General features: G+C 38.2%; 1 protein-coding gene across 1 annotated transcript in view; it reads right to left on the bottom strand.

The window, feature by feature from the left end:
• LOC122332631 (myosin-16-like) overlaps positions 1-25,870 on the bottom strand; it is a 42,578-nt gene that overhangs the window by 14,339 nt on the left and 2,369 nt on the right. The window contains exons 3-9 of the mRNA XM_043229988.1: positions 23,224-23,373; positions 15,244-15,450; positions 12,856-12,960; positions 11,019-11,105; positions 10,796-10,941; positions 8,398-8,488; positions 4,125-4,181 (exon numbers count right to left, since the gene is read on the bottom strand). Coding sequence (XP_043085923.1) covers positions 4,125-4,181; positions 8,398-8,488; positions 10,796-10,941; positions 11,019-11,105; positions 12,856-12,960; positions 15,244-15,450; positions 23,224-23,373 — 843 coding nt within the window. The remainder of the gene's footprint in view (positions 1-4,124; positions 4,182-8,397; positions 8,489-10,795; positions 10,942-11,018; positions 11,106-12,855; positions 12,961-15,243; positions 15,451-23,223; positions 23,374-25,870) is intronic.

Below are 25,870 nucleotides of genomic sequence, written 5' to 3'. Positions count from 1 at the left end.
AGCCTAAAGGCAAACTCAAAAATCATCATAACACTTTAACAAAACGCACATGAAGGTTTGTTTGTTTTCGAACCTAGAGCCTCATTCATTGTTGAACAGCAATAAAAATCCTCACTGCTGTTCGACAGATGCTTATTAAAATGAACAAACAAGACATTCGTTTGTGCTGCGACACATCAAAGCATATCTTGAATGCAAAAACAGGTTTCTTCGTTTATCCTCCAGCTGTTTGAGACGTAATCGTCCGCAGAGTCATGTCAAATGATGAGAATGAGAATAAATATAAGCACACAAGGTGGCTAGAACAGTAGCCGGTGATCTGTGCTGAGATGATAAAGCCTATCAAATAAAACAATTATGCATCTATGATCATGACATCAATATTTCCTCATAATCATAAACAGACCACTGAGGCTGAGGAAATTTACTAATATGTCTCTTTCTTCATTTCAATTATCGAAATGTGTGCTTGTGTCTTTAAAATGCCTTTAAAAGGTCTTGGAAATATCTAAAGTTTGATTTCCAAGCTGTAAATTACTGTTTTTGAGAGTAAACTGCATAAAATAATACAAAAATGTTAAATAAAAAAAATTTTATATGGAAATTTGAGTTGGTACAGTTTTTAGAAACACTTAATACTCTTAGACCTTTTTAAGACCATATTGTTTAATGAATTCATGTAAATATGCCAATGTGTTTTTGAATGTGAATGTCTGGGGAGCGTAACATGAGTTGTATTAGTTGCATTAGCTGCATTAGCAAAACATCTTCCAACAGATCATTTTCCAGCGCAAACCAAGTCTTGTTTTATGAGAAACTGATCAAAATCAAGCGAGTTTATGATTAAAACGAGAGATATGTAGAAATATCTATTTATAAACAAAGCTTTCGTTCTCCACTGGCAGATATTTGTTCCTGTTTTAAGTATTAACTCACTTAATTTTGTTCAGCTTCTCATATCTTCGTTTTGCTTCTCCAGGAAATGTACCTTGAGTTAAGGATGTTTAGAATATTGGAAAACAAGTAGTTTTTTTGCACCACTTAATGCTATTAAGTTTTAAGGTCTTCATTTGTAGAAAGGTCAGATGAAGCTTTTTAAGCTCTGCAGAAACCCTGCTTCTATGTAAATGTATTCACACTGTAAACTTTCCCAAGTGTGTTTGCAGCAGCTTTGAATTCCTCGCTGGAAACCTCTGTGATATAATGAGGTACGTCCGATGCAATCTGAGAGAACAATGGCACGTCTATGTGGATCCTCCGGGGGTCTGTGGAGGCAGACGCGTGATAAACGCACACATGTCCGTGCTTGACTCTCACACTCGCCACCCAGCACGAAGACGCCTTCACATCCACAGCCATGGGCCATGTCACTCCGTCAGGCAATACTGCTGGAGTCAAGCCATCGCTTCCTAAAGACATCGATGCATGCGTATCGGGTACAGTGCTTTTATTTTAGGACATGTACAGGCACCGCCGCTTAGAAACGGATGAACGAAAATTAATAACTTCCATCAGGAAAGAAATGGGAACAAACAGCCTTCAAGGAGTCGGAAATATTATATTTATGAGTTTACACCATAGGAGTGATCAAACGAAGGTGTATCCAGGAAATTTGATATTTTAGACGATTCGTGGATGTCACAAATCAATCTAGTTTTAATTTTATACTATTAAGGCACTATTTATGAAAGTGCTTATAGACAACAACAGCAAATTTACTTACTTATGCAATAAGTCTGTATTATCTTTTACAGGCGTGCAATATAATGAATACTCATTTTTAAGAGTGCAAGTCATAAATATAATTTTTTCCTGAGAGCTTGACATTATAACAATATTTTTCTTTTCAAAGCACATGACATCATTATCATAAATGAGTGCATGTCCTAATTAAGATTTTCGAGTGTGTGGCTTTCTTATAATAGCATAGTTACTAAACTTTTTCTTAGTTATCCTTTATATTAAGGTCCCTGTTACAGTGTAACTATATATATTTAAGTACAGAGTAATATTAATTAATTGCATGTATTATAAGGTTTAGGTTAGGGTTAGACTCAGGATTACTTGTACATAATTATGCATAATTTTTTGTTATTAATAAAGTATGTACATGCAGCACCTTTAAATGACGTGTTACCAGAAATTCTACTAACTGTGAGTAACTATTTTACTCTCATTAAAGTTTCAGTTGCCTGTTAGATTAGGGTTTGGGTTAGTGTAATAAGTTGACCTGTACTTGCAAAAGTTACTCTCAGCCAGTCAAGTGTTCATCAACATTAAGTGTCAGCAGATGTTAAGCAGACAGTCTACTAATACTCTAATGACAACTAGTTGACTCGAGTAGCAAAGTTACGTACATTTGTTAGAATATCTAAAGTGGACTATTATAATGAAATGTTACCATTTTCTTTAACACATCGACAATAACTCACACTGCTGCAAGTTTTAAATCGTGTTTTCTTTCAATAAGAGTTGGTGATTTCTGGTCACCCGGGCGACAAAGGTCAAAGTTCAGTGTTCAACTGCATGCAAATGAGCATGAGTGTGATGCAAGTAGAAAAACGACTGAAGGGCTTCAGTGCATGTTTGATGTATACAGTTTGACTGGCAGGAGCTGGGCGATGATAAGGCTGGATAAACCTGGGCCGATCTGTTATTCCAGGTGCAGATGATTTACACTGAAGCAGAGGTGCCTCTGCCCCCTGAACACAACACAAACCAATACCAGACTCTGTCCACATCAACCCTGACCCTGCCGATAGCTGATACCCCTCAGATCTGCTCAGGATTACACACACACACACACACACACACGTATGACCAGAGCAGACGTCCAGCACAATTCAGTCATTTCCACACTGATTTTAGGCCTTCATAAACGAATCGTTCTTTTGAGCAGATTCTGAATCGAACTTTAGTTCAAGGTTGATGGCAGAAGATTGAAAGCAGTAAGTGTGACTCAAATTAATCAAGTGAGCACATACCTCTTTTGCCAGGAATATTTATATCCCTTTCTGTTTTTTTTATCCACAGTGCCCGCGGATATAACCGCTATCTGCACATCAGTACTACGCAGATATCTACAGCATCGCTGAGCTGCCAAGCTGAGGGGGAAAATGGGTTGAAATTTGTAGGTGTCGATTGTGTGAGAAGGATGCGTTTCATACCAGATCTGGCAACCGGGACAACCTTGGAATATATTGACGGGATTATTCGTATAATGAGGTTAGGGTCATACAAATGGGAGGTGAATCTAGCAAACATATAAAAAAATGCATAGCAAGATTACAAATACGGGATAACGGGATAAATCCCGGGCAAACGGGAGGCTTGATAAATGTGAATTGAGAATTTATAAGAAAATGTCAGCCATATGAATGTTTAATCTGATTGTCTGACAAACGTTCTAAGATGTGCAGTTATTTTCAGGGATGATTACTCCATATCACCTCGCCAAATGATTTCAGCTATTTTTAAGTCCTTAGAGTTTGCAACAGCAAAAAGACCCTCAATAATTACAAACGAGCTAATAAATATAGCAACCGATAGAATAAAAATTATTATTTCCTAATTTTTCTCCATGATATTACTTTAAAATTGTGCACAGAAAGCATATACTCTCTTACTCAATAAGCAAAAAAAAAAATGCTGTGGTCAACAAAATAGTTATTTCTAAAAACTGCTGCGTTCATTTCCATGAATCAATTCCGTATGAATAAAACTTTCCGAAGAAACATATGGCAGGAGTGTTTTTAATTATCAGCTCAACTCGCAAGAAACGCCGATACTTGCTGGAGAAATCAGCTTGTAAGTAGAAAACTACAGTCATGCCAGTAAAAATATGTAATTTAGTTAATCGCCTTCTGCTGGGCCGACACTGACCGACTGAGCATTTCGGTTTTATAAAGTGTATCTGAAGGTTGTCTTGTAATCGTTTGCAGGTATGTTCAGGTGCCACAAATACCTCATCAGTCAAAGCCTCGGATAAGCTAATGGACGACATTAGAGTCTGGCTTATCTGGCGATCCTGGACAAGGATCTAAGCTTGTGTGTTTAAGAGATGAGGTCACCGGGGGCCGTTCCCAATCAGCAGACGCTCGTAGGGTTAGATTACCGATTCGTACCTTTGCCCGTAAGGCTCTCTCAGCCTCCAGCTCTTCCTCCAGCTCTTCAATGCGGACCTGTGGGACGAGATTAAGGTCAGCGTTACAAACCAAATACAATCATACTTGGTATAGTGTGCAAATCATCGAATCATTCCATACATACTCTGTTGACTTTAAAAAGCACATGCATTTTCATTTAAATGCAAAACAATATCTGAATACTGAACCACTGTTTGTGGTTGGTAAGATTTTTTGATGTTTCTAAAAGAAGCCACTTCTGCTCACCAAGGCTGATTTATTTGGTGAAAATACAGTAAAAATTGTGAAATATTTTTACCATTTCAAATAGTAGGTGAATATAGGTCATTTATTCCTGTGAATTTTCACCACTGTGTCACACGATCCTCCAGAAATCATTTTAATTTGCTGATTTGCTGCTCAAGAAACATTTCCGATTATTATCGGCGTTGAAGTCAGTTGTGCTGCTTTAGCTTTTTGTGGAAACCATAATGCATTTCATTTTTCAGCACTCTGTCTTAAATAGCAAGCTAAAAAGAACAGCATTTCTTTGAAATACAAAACTTTTATAACTCATGCCTTTTCGTTCAACTTTGCGCAAAGTAATATTTTTACTGTTCAATAAACAGAATATCATCAAACAAGCATAAAGAGATCTTTTTTAAGGAAAAAAAAAAAAAAAAAAGTTGAAATGATTTAATAACATCTTCTACGTTACATTACAATAGACGCTTGGGAGGGAAAAAAACCCTCTCTTTTGGCTTTCTTTCCATGTGCCCAAATCTAAGATAAGCTCTCCAATCAGTGTGACACCATAATCACACAGTAAAAAACCACAGAAGAAGAGCGAACAGCCAACTAGATGGGACACGCTGGAATTCTTGTGAAAATATCACAAAGCAAATACTCTGGGTCAAACCCTTGAACCTTTTCTGTGCACACGGCTGAGACAAAAACAGGCAAGCTCTTTAATGAATGTAATCAGCTTCCTTAAGAGCCACGAAATACCATGATGCCAAAAACATGACATAAGGAAATAAAAACGAATGCATTTCCTACTGACAGACATTTATGGCTGCAAGTTTGAAAACAGTGATGAACTCCTTATTCCCATGTCTTGTGGCACATAACGACTTATGAATGATCTTCTCTCTGTCTGTCATAGGCAGGAAGTTTGTCTGAACCGCTGGAGGACACGCGTAACACACATGCTGACAACCTCAGATCCAACACACACACACACACACACACACACACGTTGAGTTAGAACTTGAACCCAAAGGCCCGAATCACTCACTCCCTTTTAAAAATAGCTGAATTAAAAGTTACTTTACAGATCAAGCTATTGATGTTCCACACATGCAGGGACAAGCAGAAATGTGAGCGATACAGACAATAACATCCGCAAAACTATAACGCAGTGAAGAAGTAGAGCTCAGGAACTCACATGCCAGCGAAGGACTTCAGCAGAGAGGACAGCCATGAGCAACAGAGACCGAAGCAGACTGACACACACACACACACACACTCACACACACACACAAGCTCACCTCAGACTGAAGGGAATCCACACCCCCTTCACACTCACTGAGCAGTTCGGCCTGCCTCCACACACACACACACACACACACACACACTCATACTGGTATTCTTATCATTATAGTGTATATTATATCCCCTTGCCATGAACCATGGTAAACTTTAGATTATCAAAAAAGTACATTCTATAGCTTGCTTTAAGCTTTTCTCAAGGAGACCAAAAAATGCCCACAAGGTCAAAATACACTGGTATTACTATCATTGTGGGGACATTTTGGCCCCATGACATAGGAAAGACACACAGACACAGAACAGATCAGCTGGTCACACTTTACTTTAAGGTCTAGCTCCAGCAATATTAATAAATCATTAACTTTTGCTTCAAAAAAACACTAATTTGCTGTTTATTAATAGTAAGGTAGTTGTTAAATGTAGGTATTGGGTAGGATTATGGATTTAGAATATGGTCATGCAGAATATATGCTTCATAAGTATTAATAAACAGCTAATGTGTTATTAATATGCTAATAACAAACTAGCTAATAGCGAGAATTGGTTCCTATACTAAAGCGTTCCCAATCAGTTTGAAGTCTACACGTAATTACAGACAGTTCCCAATTAGCCCAGACTTGATTTCTTCAGCTGAACGTTAGAACAGTTATTCTGAAGACTGTGCCGCTGCTCTGTTCCTTGCAATCTCTGGCACAATCCGGTACTGAAGCAATAACAAGACCCAAATGCAAAGGAAAGTCACGCGAGATTGATTTGACATGAGTAAATGATGACAGAATGATCAAATGCATTCCTGGGGGATCATCGAGAGATTGATTGCAGACGGTTCTTCCACGTCGTCGTTTCTGAAAGACACTATCCTGTCATTCCCGTGATGGTTTGCTTGATACACATTCTCAGTGATTTCTCAGCGCCGCGCAGGACTATAAATTGACATCACATGTGAGGCTAAAGCTCGCAGAGAAACGCAGGAAGCAGAAGATAGATTACTAATAAAACAACAAATGCATCGAGACGAGGAGTGCTTATACATACACTTCAACCACAAGGTTACACAGCATCAATAGATTTTTAATACTTACAATGTGTTTGACAAAACCAATATTGTCTGCATGACGCTCTTTTTAAGCAATGCTGTTTTTTCTTCATAATTGCTTAAAAACATAAAAAATGTATCTTATAGGTTGTTTGATATAACAGCGGCGGGGCAAGTTAATGTCTTTAATAAACATACTTTATTTTTTACGTAAAGCACTAAACCTCAAAAGATTGTTGTTATATCAAGACTTCCCTAAACAGGAGTTTATCAAAATAAAGCCTATTAGAAATATTCAATATTTTATGTGACCGTTAACTACTTTGAACGCGTTGTGAATTTTATTGTTTTTTAATAATAACTTAAAACCTTGGTGGGACTTATTATAAGGGGATTTAGCTGACAGAAAGACTTAAAAGAATAAACGCATGCTGACAAACGTTCACTCAAGTACAGCGTGACAACTAGCCCCGGTTACAAACTAATATATTCATAAAGACCCTTCGACATGACAATTTATTAATGAAAATAGATTATTCGATTGATTGTGTCAACATGACTTGATCCAAATACGTTATTACATGTTTGTTTGACTAACATTAAGATGATCTGTCTCCCAGAAAAGCTTCTCATCTTCTGATTGACAACAATCAGGAAACCAGCACCTCACCTGAACCGACCCGACAGAATAACCCAGCGCTCCATGTAACATTTGTCTTCGTCTCCACCTGTGTAGTAATTAATGGGCATACGGAGCCATAAAGCATGCTTTGTGTGACACGCTGAATGCCCCGGCTGAAAGTGAAAACATGTCCACCTTCACCAACACACGGATCGACTTTCCCCTTCATTAAAGCAGACAAGCGCGAGAGACAAAGAGCGCCTGTGTTTTCTAAACAAGCTGAGAAACCGTCTCCTGTCTTGTCCATCGCAAGCCTTTCAGCCTCGCCAAAACTCGGGGAACAAAAGGAATACAACCATAACTTTTATGTACAATGGTTGACAATGCATTAAAAGCAAAAATGTGTCCGTGGAGAAAGATACGCGTCTTAATGATGGATTCGCTTCTTGCGAACAGCTTTTGGTTTCACGAGATGTTAATTGATGGACTGGCGTGATGTTTTTATCAGCTGTTCGGACTCTTATTCTGACGGCACCCATTCACTGCAAAGCATCCATGAGTGAGAAAGTGATGCAAATGATACATTTCTCCAAATCTGTTGAAGAAACCAACTCATCTGCATCTTGAACAACGTGTGGGTGAGCGCATTTTAATTTCCGCCTGAACTATTCCTCTAAATGCACTAATATCACACATTTCTAAACGAATTCAGACCTGGAGATTGTGCCTCACCTGCTTGACATGAAGCAGGGCCGACGGAGGTTAAACGAACATTGCTTTTCAACCGCTTTTAAATGCCTCGGACACGATCTAACTTCTCTTCAACTACATTATTCTGCTGTCGCTTTCTGAAAAAAGGTCCAACAGAGCACCGGTTAAACAGACTCTGCTTAAAAAAGCAGTGTGAGGTTACAACCGGAGCCTTCCTTCCCTCTCTAGAGAGATCGTTATCAGCTCCTGAACTCCTCAGCTATGTTTTAGTCATCTCTGGCTCACAAATCAGAGTCTCGGACCCCCACAGCGCTGAAAGACAGGAATGCTGCGGCTCTCCCACGAGCCCTCACCTGGAGCTCCTTATTCTTCCTCTGCAGGCCCGCGTTCATCGCCTCCTCGGCCTCCAGCCTGCTGCTGGTGCTGCTTATCTCCACATCTTTCCTGACAGAAGACAGACGGAGAAAGAGAGCGTGTGAGGACGGGAGTGACAGGGCTAATTTAGCAGGCATGTCCCGTGTTGTTTGCTAGCCGCGTCCGATAAACGTCACCCGTGTCTCAGATTATTAAACGTGCCAGTCAATCCCAGAACACCACTTGAAGATCTCACTGATTGACTCTGATTTGTTGTTGTTTTAACTGAAGAGCCTTTAAGGCACGTCAGTTCACTTGACGGCCATCTTAGTAAAAACCCTGCACGCATATGTTTTGTTTTTATTAGGCATAAACCAGTTTCTGTGGAGCTGGAATATGATGATGGAAAAATATATGAAGTGGGAAAAATATTTAAATGATTTTTAGGTTTGTTTGCAAAAAAATTTACGTTCTCAGACACTTTACGTTTTCTCACAAAAACCTTCGAATACCAGAGAAAAATTATGCTCATTTACAAAACGTTGTTGTTCAAGAAATTTCGCGTTCACTAAACAAAACAGAAACAAAACGTTTTTCGTTCATTCGCTTCTACAAGTATGCGCTCCCACAAAAAAATGTCGTTCCATGAATCAGACATTTGAGAAACTCAATTTGCTTAACACAAATTATAAGCATTACAACGAAAAAAAGTATTGTTTACCTAAGATATTTTCTCACAAAAACGTTAGCATTCCTGCAAGAAACTACGCTTTCACTCAAAAAAACTTTCGGCATCCTTGAAAAACTTTGAGGTCATTCACAAAACGTTTGCGTTTCCCCAAGAAATGCTCACAAAAAGTTAGCTTTACACCAAGAAAGCAAGTGCTTGAGTAACTTTTGCATTATTCTGAAAAACTAATTTTTTATTCACTAACAGAACATAGGCATTTTAGTAAACTTATTCGTTCCCCAAGAAACTTTACATTTATGTCAAGAAACTTGGCATTTTTTTAATAAACTTTTGAATTCTTCTGAGAAACAACACTTTTGAGTTCACGCACAAAATGTACATGTTTTCCAGTGCTGTTTTCCCACAGAAACTTTTGCGCTCCTCCGAGAGACTTTGCATTAAGTTTTCCAATTGCTGACTAAAAGTTAGCTTTTCACCAAAATTGTATTTATATTTTTAAAGAAACCTCACGCTCAAACATTAGCATTCTCTGTTAAAAGTGTTATTTCCTTGAGAAACTATATTTTCTAACAAACTCTTTCTCCATTCGCTCACAAAACGTTTGCGTTTATATTTTACGATTACTCTTTTTAGGCAGAAACGGGCTTCTGACTCCAAAAACAGCGAAAGTGTTGGTAAAGATTAATTTCAATTTCAAATATTTAAATATCACGGTATGTCTTCAATTCAATAATAAACAAGAAAGCTGATTGGCTGTTTAAACCGAAAGGCGGAGCTTACATTCATACGACATATTGAGCTGTTTTTTCTCTTCCTTCTCTTTTAACCCTTTCACCATTGCTCAAGAAGAAATCTTCCGGGTGGGGGGTTTCTTCTAATCGGGGCCTCCACGAAACAGCTGGTTTTGCTTTCTACAGAATATACGGTATTCTGCATACTAACAAGCCTGAACAGCCCTAGGAGCCGGAGGGCTTTAACTCATCAAAGCAGAGATAGCGGCGTTTCAAGCACATATCATGTTATAGACAAGAGCCGTCCAAACATCTGTTTTGCTGCTATATCTTCCTCATTTTTAAAGCTTTTCGTGGAGACATCAATGGCTTCAAGAGATCATTCATTTTTATATTAGCAATTATAATAACATTATATGGAGTCCCTAACATTTTTCGCAGCCAAACCATTCGGAGCTAAAATATTCACTTATTAAGATGTATTATTTTGCACAGATTTATTATTTTAATAATTTAACAGAATGCAATCTGCTAAACGGATAAATGTAAGATGTTGATTAATAGTCACGACATGCAACTAAATTCAATTCAAGTTGATTTTTATTTATATAACGCTTTTTTATGATACAAATCAAATGAAATAAATTAAATATAAAAAAAGTTTATATTTAATAAACAAAATATATTAAAAATGAATACAAATGAAATAAATTATTTAGTAACTTTTTTATGCAATTGTATGGATTAGCAACCTTTTAATTGCACATTTTATTGCATGCAACGTTTTATGATTTAATTCATTATTAGATTTTCGACACGCACAGCACTTACGACGACACTTTCTAGTTTTTGTTTAATTCTGAACTTAACAAAGAACAAATTAAACCCATAAGCCAACAGAACAACTGTTTCAGAAGTAAATGAAATAAATGCACATTACTTATCAAGATTTGCATTTGTGAATGGTCTCCTCACCTCCTGATCATCTCCTCCAGACTGGCCCTCATCTTGCCCATCTCCGTCAGGTTGTCCATAGCGTTCCTGCCGTCTCCTTCCAGCCTCCGCCTGCTCTTCTCCAAATCCGTCCTCTGTTTCCTCTCCTGCTCCAACAGATACTCCAGCTAGGAGAACATCAAGCAGATGTGATTGCTTTATCTGCGCGCGGCCCCGGACCGCAGTGATCTGCTGATCTACTCACATCCTCCGCCTGCAGCTTCAGCTTGGCTTTCTCTTTGGTCAGGAGGTTCACCTTCTCCTCCTCGCTCTGTAAGTCCTCGATGGCCTGCTGCAAAAACCAAACAGAGACGCGCGGGTCTGTCGAGCAGATGTGGCGTACGTTTCCAGCCAAGAACGGCTCACATCTGACCGGGACGCTTTCATTCGGGGCCGATCACAGAGAAAGCACGATGGCTTAATCAAATCAGACCCTGAAAGGCACATTCATTCCGGTCTAAACTAAAACGTAAAGCACACCACGGCGTCAGACCAACACTTTGCTCCTAGAATGAAGAGCTCACGTATCTGGCGACGGCTCCTGATGAAGGTCGTAAATCACAGAGATGAGCTGCTACTGTTGGACATCTGGCTTACGTTACCGCACGCCGATCATAGAGTTTTATGGAGCACAAAAGAGAGGGTGAGAGGAAAATAAGACACTACTTGACTTACCAAGGTGAACTAAACCGTGATCTGAGGTGATCTACATCAAGACAGGCTAATTAGAAAGTAAATATTTCCAAACAAGCAAAATTGCTGTTTCCGGGTCAAACATTAATGAATAATTTGTCGATTTGAGGACATATGATTTTTGGTAAGGCTTGCAAAAGCGCATCAATTTGTGGAGAAGTGACAGATACAGCACTAGAGCAAGTAATTAGCATATAGTGTAAGAGCACTTCAGACTCGAAGGCAAATAAAAGTGTCTATATAGACACAAAATAAACATTTTTGTAAATTCAGTGACTCTAAAAATAATAAAATATTTTCCTCACACCATGAATACAACGGTAAACGATCGCTACTTTCACAACTCTTTAAAATATATTTTTCAGAAATATTTTTTTATTACTATTGGTAGTAGTAGTAGTAGTAGTAGTAGTAGAATTATTTTTAAAAGTTCGTAAACATCATTAAGTTTTACCACTAATCTTTCCTTGACATTAAAAAGCCAAATGATCTGATATTTCTAAGATAACATTTCCTGCTTTGTAGTTTTTTTTTCACCCATGTTGGTCAAATTTTATGACAGACTACAATTATAAAACAGCTTTTTTATTATTAATAATTCATGGATTTTTTTTTTTTTTTTTAGATATTTAGAGGCCTATCAGGACAATTGTATTACCCTAATACCCTAACTATCACAAAGAAGTATATGTGTGTTTTACATGTTTTACGTATTTCTCAAAATGTATTAATTAATAAATATTAGCATTACAGCACTGACGCATGAAGGCGGATCGCTTACGACAACAGCATTTCAAATACTTAAGAACATTTGTTCCGAGTTATTGCACGTTTAAATCTTTTCAAACCGGGTCAAAAACCACATGAATAATTCATCAAGTCTATGTCATACAAAAACCATATCAATTACTAGTGCTGTGTTAGAGTCATGCACCGTGTTTTGATTGGTAATCAAGATTTCCAAGCAGCGCACCGCTGCAACTCATTATAAACCATTTTCCAGAAAAAAATCATTATTTAAAACACAATCACAGCAGTGACCTGAACCCTCTAAGTTATTTTCCAGATTAAAGTCGGAAATGGCCTGTTGTGCCAGAGGGATGAATGCTAACCTGTTAACGACCTCCAACTTGTCTTCCAGATGGGTCTTTCCCATTTAAAAGCGCAGCCTGTGTTGATTGCATTAGTTACATTGCCTCATGACTGAACTTTACACTGCGGCATCCTTGGAAAATACCGGTCAAAACAGTCCAACATCTGTCTAAGGCTACCGTTCTGAGTGATGGATTCTGGAACATGAAAAAACACCAAAGAGAATGCCATTCCATGTCATTTTTAGCAGCCCTCACCTGGCTCAACTCCACCAGGTGCTCCTTTTCCTTCTGCAGCTTCTGAACCAGCTCGTTCTTCTGGGTGAGATCTTCGGAAAGCTTCCTCACGGCAGAGTCTGAGGACTGGAGAGGGTTCAGATGCAACTGATTTAGCAATATTTAGCAATGAAGATAAACATTTGTGGGTATGAAAAAATTATTCCAACTATGGCCAAGTCTCGAGGAATCCAAAAATCCCCAAAAATCCAAAAACTGAGAAATGAACTCACAATTAATAGAAATGTAAAGTTGCAGTTATGATAGTCACAATAAATGGAAATAGAGTCACGGTTACAAGAAATGAAGTTGCATTTACAAGAAAGAGTCGCAATTTCAAGAAGGAGATGCAAGAAATAGCCACAATTACAAGCAATACAGTCACAATATGGGAAATAGTCGCAATTACCAAAAATAAAGTTGCAATCAAACTAAATTGGTCTAATTTTGAGACCATTACAAGAATAAAAACCCTAATATTAGAAAAAAGTCAGTCGCAAGGAATGAGACATAATGTTGCAATTACAAAACAAAATCACAATCGGGAAAAAAATAAAGTTTCGTTTACAAAAAATAAAATCTGAATCGGAAAAGTGAAGTTGCAATTACAAGAGCAGCAATAAAATAAAAATGTATGCTTTATACCTATACTTTGTATATGGCAGATTTGATTTGTTTTAACAATGACATAAGCGACTAATAGAGTGTGTGCGTGTGTGTGTGTGTGTGTGTGTGTGTGTGCGTGCGTGTGTGTGTGTGTTATGGTCCTGTTGGAGCTTTGAGAAGCAGATCTAGATCAGAAGTATAGAGAGGCTTCTCAAATACTTTCATCCTGACGCCACAGCTGTCATTGTTCCTCTGAACTCAAACTATGAGCAGACTAATAACCCCACACATCTGCACTCACTGTAAATTGTTAAGAGATGAGACAAAATTATAATTGGAATAATTATGGACCACGCGCTGTAATTGAAAGGAAGCACACCTAGCTCGAATTAGAAGCCAGCACACTTTTATGCAATGCAGTTAAAATAACGATTATTGCCTACGGAATTGACTATACTTTTGAATATATTTTTACAGTTTTGTTTTCAATTTAGAAGTGCAAGCACGGCCGAATGTAATGCTTTTAATACTTGAGTTGAGGTCAGACAGTTTTTCTGTAACAACAAATAGACTCCAAACCGTTTCCACTTGAAGCGCAAAAGAGCAAACAAGCCATGCAGGCCCGTTCTTGTGTGTGTCGACGTTAGCATTTATCACGGATAGTATGTCGCCCAAGCGCTTGCCAAAGAACTGAATTTCATTTTCATCTCCAATTTCGAATGTATATGGTTAGATGGTTAGAAGTCACAGTCACAAAAAGAAGTCTCAACATGAGAAATTGGAAATGGTAGAAATATAGTATATAGAAATATAGAATTATTACAACTCACAATTGCATCAAGTCTTTAAATTATGTGACAAAATTGCAATTGCAAGAAATAGTTGCGCTTATAGAAAAATAAGGTGGCAACATTAAAAAATAGAGTTGCTGGAAAGCTGCAATTATGAAAACAGAGCCGCATTTCTAAGAACTAAAGTTGCAGGAAAAAAAACGTAAAATAAACTCTAAATAAAAAAAAACTTGTTAAAAACTCTAAACAAAAAAGATGATTGATTGAACTAGAAATAAAGTCACAATTCTGAAAAAATTTAATTGTAATAATGGGATATAAAGTCACAATTACTGAAAAACTGAAAACTATGAAAAATGAATGTGCAAAAACTATAAATACTAATAAAGCGCAAAAGAAAAAACTGCAACCATGACAATTAGCGCCAGTAAAATGCCAACACGAGAAATAAAGTCACAGTTATAGGAAATGAAGCTGCAGTTCTGATAAATAAAGTTGCAGCTATGAAAAATACATTTGCTATTACCAGAAACAATGTCACTATATGAAACTTAAAGTCACAAAGTTACAAGAAATAGTCTCAAAACGTGAAAAATAAAACTGCATTCATGAAAAACTAAGTTGCATTTATGAGTAACTGCGAGATATAAAGTCTCCTTTTTTCACAGTGAGGCAACAAATAAATTCTCTCAGATTCTGCATCATTTTAGTTTTTACCAGAATGCTTAAAAATGCGTAGACATGATCCCTTATTATCCCCAAAAATAAAAGTCAAACTCTAGATCGGTCCCAATAAGAACCGCACCTCTTCTCCAAATCACGAAGCATGAAATATTCCAATACGGTTTCAAATGATACTCTCCAGACTGCTAATGATGCGTGACTAACAATGTGGAAAAACTTCATAAGAACAGAAATGGCTGCAGTCCCTCCGCTGTAACGGGTCAAGCGCGTGTCAGCCAGCGCGTCCTACCTGCTTGTCCTTCTCCACTGAAGTCAGCGTGTTCTCCAGCTCCTCCAGGTCTCGGCGCAGACTGCAGCACTCGGCCTCGAGCCGGTGACGCTGTGAGGCCAGCTGAGCCGCGGCGCCCTCCTCCTGCTCCAGACGTTCCTCCAGCCCGGACACCTGCGCCTCCAGCTGAACGCAGCGCTGCTCGGCCTGATGGAGGCTCTCCTGCTCCTGCTCCGGGGAGGACGAGACAGACAGAGGACACTGCATGTCAGCCTCGGGGGACGCGCTTCGGAGGGTGACGACGGGAAAAGAGCAACAAACGAGGCTCAAAGCGTGAAGCAGCTGAGCTCTTCGCCACCCTTCTGTGATCAGGAGCTTCAAAACATGAGAAGGACAAAGTGATCTTCCCAGGATGAAGCGGATCGTTTAACAAACTAGTCCCGACAGGACATAAAAAGCTCTGCTTTTACAACTCGTACTTTGATACACGCTATCAAGTAAAAAAACACACAAGTGTAAGAGTCCTTGCAAAGTTGGCAGTGGATGTGTTTTGCCCACGAGCATATTTCTCCATAAATGTGCTGGTTCTGTTCTGATTTGAGTCGTTTGTGTTTGACTTATTAGTAAAGCATCTGTTTTTATCGCTTGCTTATCTACTGGTAGTGTTACATCACCTTAAAATGTTACAGGACCAACTGCGATATTTTTGTTCGAGCGGATCAACTGGGACACACAGAACAACACTGGCTCAACCCATGGTGTGATTTTGGGGGGCGGGGCCATCTGTTTTTAGGACCAATGAAAAACTAGTATATGTTTGTAATTATTTGTGAAATTTACTAGCAAATTGTAATCAGCCTAAACAATCGTATGGCCCTTTATTTTCTAACCATTTGATCAGCTTGTTCCAGAAGACCTGAATGACCCAGAAGACCTGAATGAATCATCAGAATCTGTGGGTATTAATGTTGCGTTTCCTGATATGCTTTTTTTGACTCTCAAAGCCTGGCATTTTATGAATCATCGCGTTTTAAGACCACATTTTCATTAAATCGTCATTAAATGCAAATTTTTTGGATGAACTATCCCTTTAAGATTGTTCACAATTTGTCCAGCCAAGAGTGCGTTGTGGTGAGTGAGTGACGCCAAAAAAAGTATTAAATATCATTATTCATCAATATGCTAGCATGTACAGTATGAAAGCGTATTTTACTGTTTTTCTCATGCCGATCTGTTAAAAGTGTAGAGTTTAAGATCTACTCAATCCAAAGCCATTTTTACTTTTATTTATGCATTCTCTAACTTGGATTTTGCATTGAATGATTGTGTGGTTATGTCTTAAGGTTTAGCTTTGTCTTATTTTGATCTTTGTTTGTCTTTATTCTCTGAAGCACTATGATAATACACTCTCAGAAATAAAGGTACAAAAGCTGTCACTGGGGCAGTACCTTTTCAAAAGGGACACGTTTGTACCTAAATGATCCATTTTGGTACCTTAAAGGTACATATTAGTGCTTTAAGTGTACATTTTTTAACCTAATAGGTACAAAAGTGTACCTTTTGAAAAAGCACAGGCCCCACTGACAGCTTTTGTACCTTTATTTCTGCGAGCGTAGTGTAAGTGCTGAATAAACAGATACCTGGCTTAATGGATATCTGTATCAACATTTGTAGAAAACATGCACAACACATGCATTATGAGCCAGTACAACTCAGATGGGGTCAGTTGATTCATTCAATAAACCTGATGCATAGACATTCCTGTTTACAATAATTAGCAGATGATAAAAATCGCTCTTAGTTTGAAGGAGAAAGCTGAGCCCTGTCCAGGGAATTTCAGCATCAAAAAATGGCTTTTGTTGTGACCAGTAGACCTTAGAACCATTTTGCAAACAATTAACAACATCCTGGCAACACCCAAAAAACTTTTGAATTGGCAAACACCACAAAATGGCTTTTTTGTCCAATAAGAAACCACCAAGCATTGTCCTAGCAACCGCATTAAAAACCACTAATAACCATCCACAAAGCACTAGGAACTTTTGCAAACATGCTCACGTTTTCTTCCAAACATTTAAAAATCTAGCTTATCTTGCAATTCTGAAATTATGGACTTACTTTTTAACAACAAATAAGATCTAGTTAATCATATTAATATGCCAGTCTAAGGAGGGACCCTGAGCCCCATTTAGTGAATATCATACGTATGACTTTGACCTATAAGCAACGTTTATGCAACCATATATTATAAACCTTTCTGAAGCAAATAACAATCCACAACATCCAAGAATCACGGCAATGGCAAACACGCTTGACAATTGTGCATCAACAAACAACAAAACCGGCCTAAAACAATGCAAGAATACTGATTATGTCTCCAAAATATATCTATTTGGAGATGCATTCAGAGCAACAAAACGGTCAACTGAAAGCAAACATACACAGGTCCACGAATCAAAGCGTCTCTTGCATCATCATACGCATGCATTATCCAGGTACCTGCTGAAGTGGGACGGATGTGGTGAAGCTATCCCAGTCCAGCTCCTCGTGCTCAGCTTCCGAGAGCGAACACCCGACAGATATGACCTGACAAACAGCATCCATCTCTGAGCGGCGTCTCTCTCCCTCCTCTAACAGCTGGACGCCTCCTGTGTTTCTGTCTGAAGTCCTGCCGCGGTCGGACAGAAACAGGTGCGCAGATGATCGCCTGATGTCGAGGCGCAGAGTAACAGAGTGTCTTCGTGCCGTCCTTCGCTATCCGTCGCGACAGAAACTCCCGTTAATCAAAAGAACGAAGCTAAATCTCTCGTGGCAGCCGGTTCGTTTCGGGCATTTATTTAAAAAAACAATCCATGCCTACAGTCTGGAAAATGTCTGAGAGTGTCAGAAGAACAAAGCTATTATTGTAATCTATGTAAAAATCTGTTTGCCATTCATTTTTACAGACAAAACGCTCCGTGCTTAGACATCAAACATTTATATCTACCACAGGTGAACCAAGACCCATCACTGGCGGACGCTGATTACATCTCAACAGGTGTGACTGAATCAACATATGCAATCGACACGCTGTATGTAGTTAGTGTTCGGTGAACCGCGTGCTCAACCACATACCATAGCAGTGATTTACGGCCTGACGCCCACTGGATGAGATTCAACTGCTCAGAGTTTCAGACTAAATAATGGTGACCATTATAGTGGCCTCTTCATGAAACTGAATGAAGGTAATCATCCCACGCTGATGATGCACAGACACAGAGAGTGACGCCTTCGAATATGACCATAAATTACACCCAAACAATATAGCAACATTTTAAGCTTCCCACTTTCACATTCATAAAGAAGCTCAAACGGGTAGTAAAACACCCAAATGAAATTGATTATTTAATTCCTTATTCACTATCATTATTAATTAATTGCATTTATTCATTCTTATTTATTATTATTATTATTATTAGTATCGTTATTATTACACGGTTTATGAATTTTCTCTATTATTATAAAATAATAAAAATAATTAAAAAGTATTATTTTCTATGATTAATTACTCATTTTATTAAGCAAGGATGCATTATATGACTCACGGGTGACAGTAAAGACATTTATAATTTTGCTAAATATTTCTACTTCTGCTCTTTTAAACTTTTTATTCCACCAAAAAAATTATAACAATAAAACGAATCAAGGGTTTTCACGAAAATAAAGCAGCACGGCTGGTTTCAACATGAAGACTAAAGCAATGCTGCCAAAACATTCAGCTTTGATCACAGCAATAAATTACGTTTTACAATATATTGTCATAGAACGCACCTACTGTAAATTGTAATAATATTTAGCAATTTATACTATATTTTTGATCAAATAAATACAGCTGTAAAACGTTACAGAATCCGTATACCGACCCCAAACTTTTGAGTAGTTATTGGCTCTGTAATTGTTCTCTCCACAATGGCAGTGAAGCGGATTCTTATCTACATCTAATCTATTTTTATTTATTCTAAATCCACGGCATGAAACCCAACCTTTCGTCCCGTGCATTTCAAAGGCATGTTGTTTTCAGGAGCAAGAGAAGCATAGCAGCATAAATTCTTTTTCACTCATGAATGTCTGCCGATAACCGATAACCATCTGCTTCTTCAGAAACGGCCCTCATTCGACATGCTGTAACCCTGCGAACTTCAGCTTCAAGTCTTAAGTGAGCCAACCTCAGATGTTTACCGAGAGGACAGAAGTTTCTCTGGGTCCGAGAGCACAAGGTTAGGACTGCGTTAGAAAAACATGCTCTGACTCGATCGTATGGGCTTCGGAAAACACAGATCTGCTGAACCGCATGCTACCTGCTCAATGATGTCGTGACCTCTCGGTAATATTTGTTGCATTTACGGTTCGTGACTGTAAGTATTTAGAAAGCGTGGTTAAAAAGTGGCCCGAATAATTACTCTACAATAACTCCTCAGAGCTTGTGAGACTGGAAAACATTCCACACATGAAAAGCGCTGATCTATAGATGCTTTAATCCGTAAGCATTTGAACATTTTTGCATTTAACTGCACAACATAAAACATCGGTAAATAGACGTTTATGTCTTGCGCTAGCGGGCCTATTAGGATTTTACTATATCTGAGTCTGCTTTCAATTAATCAGTTCCATTCTTGGCCCAAAGGTGATGAGTTAATGGCTGTTAATGGACATTTTACTGCCGTATAAAGCGCTGTCATAGAAGAGTGTACTTCCTCTTCCAGGGACAGGCCTCGTTCCCAAATCCAGCCCTGTGCCTCAGGACCTGCACCGGCGTCCGGACCGTAAAGCTGTTCCACACGCACAAGTAGGGCATCACAGATTTCTACTTTCATTTCACATTATCGGCCATTGGAAGGTAAACGGCGTGCAGTCCACTGACGATGGAAACTTTTTTCCACCACAGAGTAAACTTTATATCTCACAGGCCTGAATTTTAATCTCTCTTGACGACGCATATTTGTATAATTGATGTATATTTTGTGTAGACAAGCAGATGAAGCCAGACGTTTCCCATAGAAAAACATTAAAAACTACTATTTTTATATATTAAGGCACTTTAAGTGTTTTTAGAGTGTTTTGTCACACTGTTTAATGATTGAAATATCGCCGCGGTGCGTGATATGTTTTGCCCTCCAGGTCTTCGAACCGGTCACGTGACTGAAAACTACCAATTCTGACTTTTATTTGCAATTCTTAGCCTTTGCATCTCGCCATTTTAACTTCTTTCTTGCCGTCTACGTCTCATTTTCGAACCTTTTCTGTCCTTACCATTTCACATTCTGCCTTTTGCTTTACGTCCCGTGGTTCTGACTTTTACTTGCATTTGTTTTCCAAACTGTTCGTTTCAATTTCACGGTTCTGACGTTTTCTCTAAATCACTTTTTTTTCTCTCTAAACTATTCGTTTAAATCTCGACTTTTCTAGCAATTCTGACAATTTCTAGCATCTCTGACGTTTATGCAATTCTCACTTTTTCTTTATATTTTTAAATTGGATTTCTTTCTTGCAATTCAAACTGTTTTTCCAATAAAATTCAGTTTTTTTCACAGTTCTGACCTTTTCTTTTTATCTCTTAATATTTCGATTTTATTCCCGCAATTCTGGGTTACTGAATTCTTTTTTTTTTTTCACATCTTGCAGTTTGGACTTTCTTTTGCCGTTCAGATTTTACACCTCGCTCTTCAGGTTTTATTTGACAACAAAATGCCTATTTTCGATTTGAGAAGTTATCGTGATATTAACAGATTCCAATCTTCTGTCCATCTCAAAGTGGAAGAAACGCAGCTAGAACTAAGTGTTCCCAAAAAGGTTTTTTGGGAAAAAAAGATCAGCGCTCACCCACCTTAAAGCGTGGCTTTAAATAACATACTCTCTGATAAGACCCAATTAATCTAGTGTATCTTACCCAGCAATCAGTGGCTGTGATCTGGCAGCGGAGGACAGATGAATTACGGCTCTGTGAAATCTAGATCTGCTATAATTACAGCAGGGAGAGAGATTTTCTGACAAGGGATGGAAGCAGGGAAAAAGACTCATTTTTCAAGCGCGCTGGAAATATACGAGACCGGCCAGAATAACCACTGGGTCAAACGCGTGATTCATAAACACCTGACATAAGATACGTATCTGTTCGGTGGCGTCCAGTTTGCGCAGAATTGATATTCCTGCACACAGGACAGGACGAAACGCCAATCCTTTCTGATGCCTGTCCAAAAAAAGTCACAAAGCTATCCGTGTCTGTTTCATCGCCCTGTCCAACCTGAGCCGAGAATGAGCCTGTTTATTCTGACCTGGCAGCGCAAAGATATTTCACCCATAAATCACATCTTTCTATTGCCAGATAAAATAATTACCTGCAATGAGAAGGCACTGCAAAGGACGACAATGCCGACAATATATCTTCTAAATGAAAAGTTGCTACTGGAACATATTAGCTGAGTTAGCTAATATTAGCTCACGATTAGCTGCAAACTTAAAAGGCAGCTGCATGAAAACTTGCTGCAGCTCAATGATTTACAGAAACACCGAGGCTTGGACCGGGAATGTCTGCTAATGCAATCAGCTCAAATAGTCCTCTATCCTGGCCCTGCTGCACCGTGGCATTTCTGCAAGCGCTGGCAGTATCACCACAACCCCAGAGCCTCGCGCTGAGCCGTATGTCATCCCAGCAGACGGAGATCTACTCGCTTCCCATGCCTGCGTAAGGATGGGTGGGCTGTAAAGACAGACGACCACGCCAACCGCCAACCTGTCTCTCCATCACAATAAACCCGAATCGGATTTCTCGGTGAATTGTTAGGCTAGAGCTCAGTCGACAAATAAAAGCGGTCCAAGAGCGTATCGGTTCACAGTAGGAAGGCGGATCTTCCACATTTGCTGAACGACTCAGTCTACGAAAGCATATCATTATGTACTGCAAACCGTCTACCAGCAGAGTAATAAATAATTACTGCCTTAATATGAAACAGCAGGACTTAAACCGTACACAGAAGAGTCCAAAACTCTGAGAGTGCGCTGAAAGTGTGGAAAAATAAAGTTTGAGAATTTCGTAGAAATTAAAAAAGAAGCATCGTGATAAAATAACATTCAAAATTGAAATTAAAAATATTTTATTATTATTCCAAATGATTCGTTCATAAAGGTCAATAATGAGACCATTTATGATGTAACTGATAAAATATAATTTTATAAAGTTAAAATATTTATATGACAAACTAATACTATAATTTAATTTACGGGAGCATTTTCACTAGCGCTTTCACACTTGGATCTTAATTTGTCATATATATTTTATAACAATATTTGTATTTAATTATTTTTAAATGTACTTTTACTATACTATAAAGTTTTACTATAACGTTAATAATTTTTTCTTAATTAATAAAAAGCATATTCATTACACAATCACACTAATCAGACCCTTTTTAAAAAGAAAAATATTTTAAGATATTTATTTATTTATTACTTTCTTAATACTTACTATATATAATATATAATATATATACTTAAACATTTACTTAAAATTTTACGTACAATAATGCAATACATAAGCATTTTCACTAGTGTATGTGACACTAATCAAGTAATTTTAATGGTAATCATTTTATAAATAATCTGCAATATAATTTCTAATAATATTTTTATATGTAAAAACAATTACAAATATAATAATTTCTTACAATTTATTTAAACAATAAACAAGTAAAAACTATCCCGTAATAATTATTATGTGCGTTAAAGTAGAATAATACCAAAGAGAAGCATTTTCAGTAGTGGTATGACTTCTAGTATAATTAATAACGTTTATTTTGTAGCAAATTTGATGAAAATGAAAAGCACGTGCATTCAAGCGTAAATATGCTACACAGAAGCGCTTTTAGACATCTGGACCCCACCGCATTCAACGAACCTTTCCGGCAGATCTTTCCAGGTAAAGAGAAATTTCCTGCACATGAAGTGAACAGCATCAGAAAGACTTACAGCACGCATCCGGATGAAAACGTCATGTTTCTCCCGGCACAGCTCCGAGTTTTCCCCCTCCAGCTGCCGGACGCGGGACAGCAGGCGATCCGTCTGCTCGATGGCTTTCTTCAGCTCCTCTCGATCCCTCATCCCTGCCTGCGGATGAACCTGAGCAGCGCAGAAAGAGCGTTTCTTCAGTCTGACTGCCGTCCGGAGCCCCTCCTGCTTCTGGGGCCTTTTGGCCCAATTCAAAACGAGCTCGACTTCTTCCACTGATACGTTTCCACTACAATAACTCTCCCGGATCACACACACAGAGAGAGACTGCTGCAAGGTTTACGCTTCAACGTACCGAGTTTCAGATAAAAAAAGCCAAGAGGAAAAATCATTAATAGAACTGCATTAAACAATCATATGAGGGAAAAGAGCCTGTCTGTTAAAGTAATCGCATGCTATTCATCACGAATCACAATATGTACATGATAACTAAAAGAGACAGCAGAAACTCCTATAGGGACTTCTTTTTGGAAATTTAGCATCGGCGTAAGAGACGCTCATTACACTTGACAGCCAGGTTGAAGATTTTTGCATAAATATTCTCAGGGATATTGTAAACAAATGATAACTGTATGCGATTTCAATGATGAAGGGTTTTAAAACTATATTTTACCTCAGTCCCACTTGGAACTTGAAAGTAAGCTATTTGTTTTTATTCATGATTTATTATATTTTTCTGAGTGTGTGTGTGTGTGTGTGTGTGTGTGTGTGTGTGTGTACACTAGTGCTGTCAAACGATTAACATTTATTATACATATGTACATTTATTATATATATATATATTAATCGTGTTTAATTGTTTGACAGCACATATAAACGTAAATTACACTTTTTACGTTCATTAGCCGCTAGGTAAATAACTAAAAAATGAAAAAAAACACCCGTTTGTTTATGGCCGCGATAATAAATGAACATGATAACCAATAAAAGCTTGCAATCAGCGGCGGCTCATGTAGGTTTTTTTTTGTCACGTCACTACTACAGAGCAATATAGATAGATAGATTGATAGATATTTTTGCTCATTCATCGAAAAATAATATCGAAACGAAGCAAAGGCATTGAAAATCCGTGTCTCCGAACGATTCGGTCGAGTGAATGATTCTATGACTCGCTCAAATGATCCACGAAAGCACATTTTCGCCACCTTTCTCCTTTCGTTTTACATTTCATTATTTATTTAATTAAGCAATCTTCTATAATGCATCTGGTTCGGTTAGTGCATTTCCTAATTACTTACATGCTTATTCGGAAAAGGTACAGAGTCTTTCTTTTTATATGTGTAAAAATGAAGAGTTCAGATGCAAACGCCTCTAAAAAGCCAAATGGGATCATGATGAGTGAACGTACAAACTTACAGACCCGCGTTCGAAAGGAAATGGCAATTTTAAAGAAAAACGTCAGATGTACTTAGAGGCTTTTGCTTCTGAACTATGTAGCTATTCCATAAAATTCAACAACTGTTTAGTTGCATATGCGGATGTTTGGCAACACCTTTTTCATGTCAGCATTAGCTCATTGCCTGCAAAGTCTGATGAAACTCGTGTCGCTTTGAGAGCTTTTACTGTAAGCGTCAATCATTCCTCTCAACTCAATTTTACAAGATTCAACAAGCAAATCTGGCATTGCCACCAAAGCACAGATTTCAAGTTTCATGGACGGAAAACCAGATGTGAACTAATTTTCCAAAACACGCTCAAAAGCTGTTTAAAAAAATAAATAAAATAAAAGGAAGAATTTCTGCTGAAGCTCAAGCCAAAATGTCTGTGGAAAATGTCTGCCATTAAGAAAAACAATCCCGTCTTATCTCTAGAGAGCGTCAGATGTTTGAATAGCAGGCATTTCATTATTTGGGGGAATCGAAGTGCATTTAGTGACTTTACGGACTCCAAAAAACCTTGCACAATTACAATATGCGACCTAAAAACCTAATCTTTCAAGCGGCGTCTGCGAAACGGTTGGCGTTCTTCAAAATAGCTCCAACGTTAAATCCCTTGAGGCCTCCTGAAAGACACCGTTTGCGTGGTGAAGCTTTCATGTTTCAACTCGAGAGGAGGATGTGCGTCGGGGCCGGACTGTCAAAACACACAAATTGCGTTATTTGTAAGACGCCGTACCTGAAACGAGCCTCGGATTGCGTTAAATACTCCGTTAAATACGGTCCCTCTGGCAATAAAGGCTTTCGCATTCCTGCTTTCACAGTCAATTGTTCAAGGCCCAGATCATGAGCAGCAGTTTTCCAAATAAATTTGTTCCCCTACACTGCATTCCAGCTCTACAGAGGTGACACGCACACACACACACACACACACACACACACACACACACACGGGTCTACAAGCTTTTTAACAGCTGTAGCAATTCCACTGTTTCACGAAAGCATCATTGATTCATTCTTACAATATGAGAATGCATGCGACATTTGTGTTTCTTGACCAAAATAACATTTTAACAGGCTACATATTCGTGATTATTTAACGTTGCATACATATTTGGCTTAATTGTAACATAATATATCCCCTAAAACTATTATAATTCCCACACATTTGCTGAAAAGCTCTGAATTACCCATCATCCTCTCTGTATTATTTTTTATCAGATCCCTTTCAA

Source organism: Puntigrus tetrazona, unplaced genomic scaffold (assembly GCF_018831695.1).
Source record: "Puntigrus tetrazona isolate hp1 unplaced genomic scaffold, ASM1883169v1 S000000130, whole genome shotgun sequence".
NCBI lineage: Eukaryota > Metazoa > Chordata > Actinopteri > Cypriniformes > Cyprinidae > Puntigrus > Puntigrus tetrazona.
This window is presented reverse-complemented; position numbering and strand designations above follow the sequence as displayed.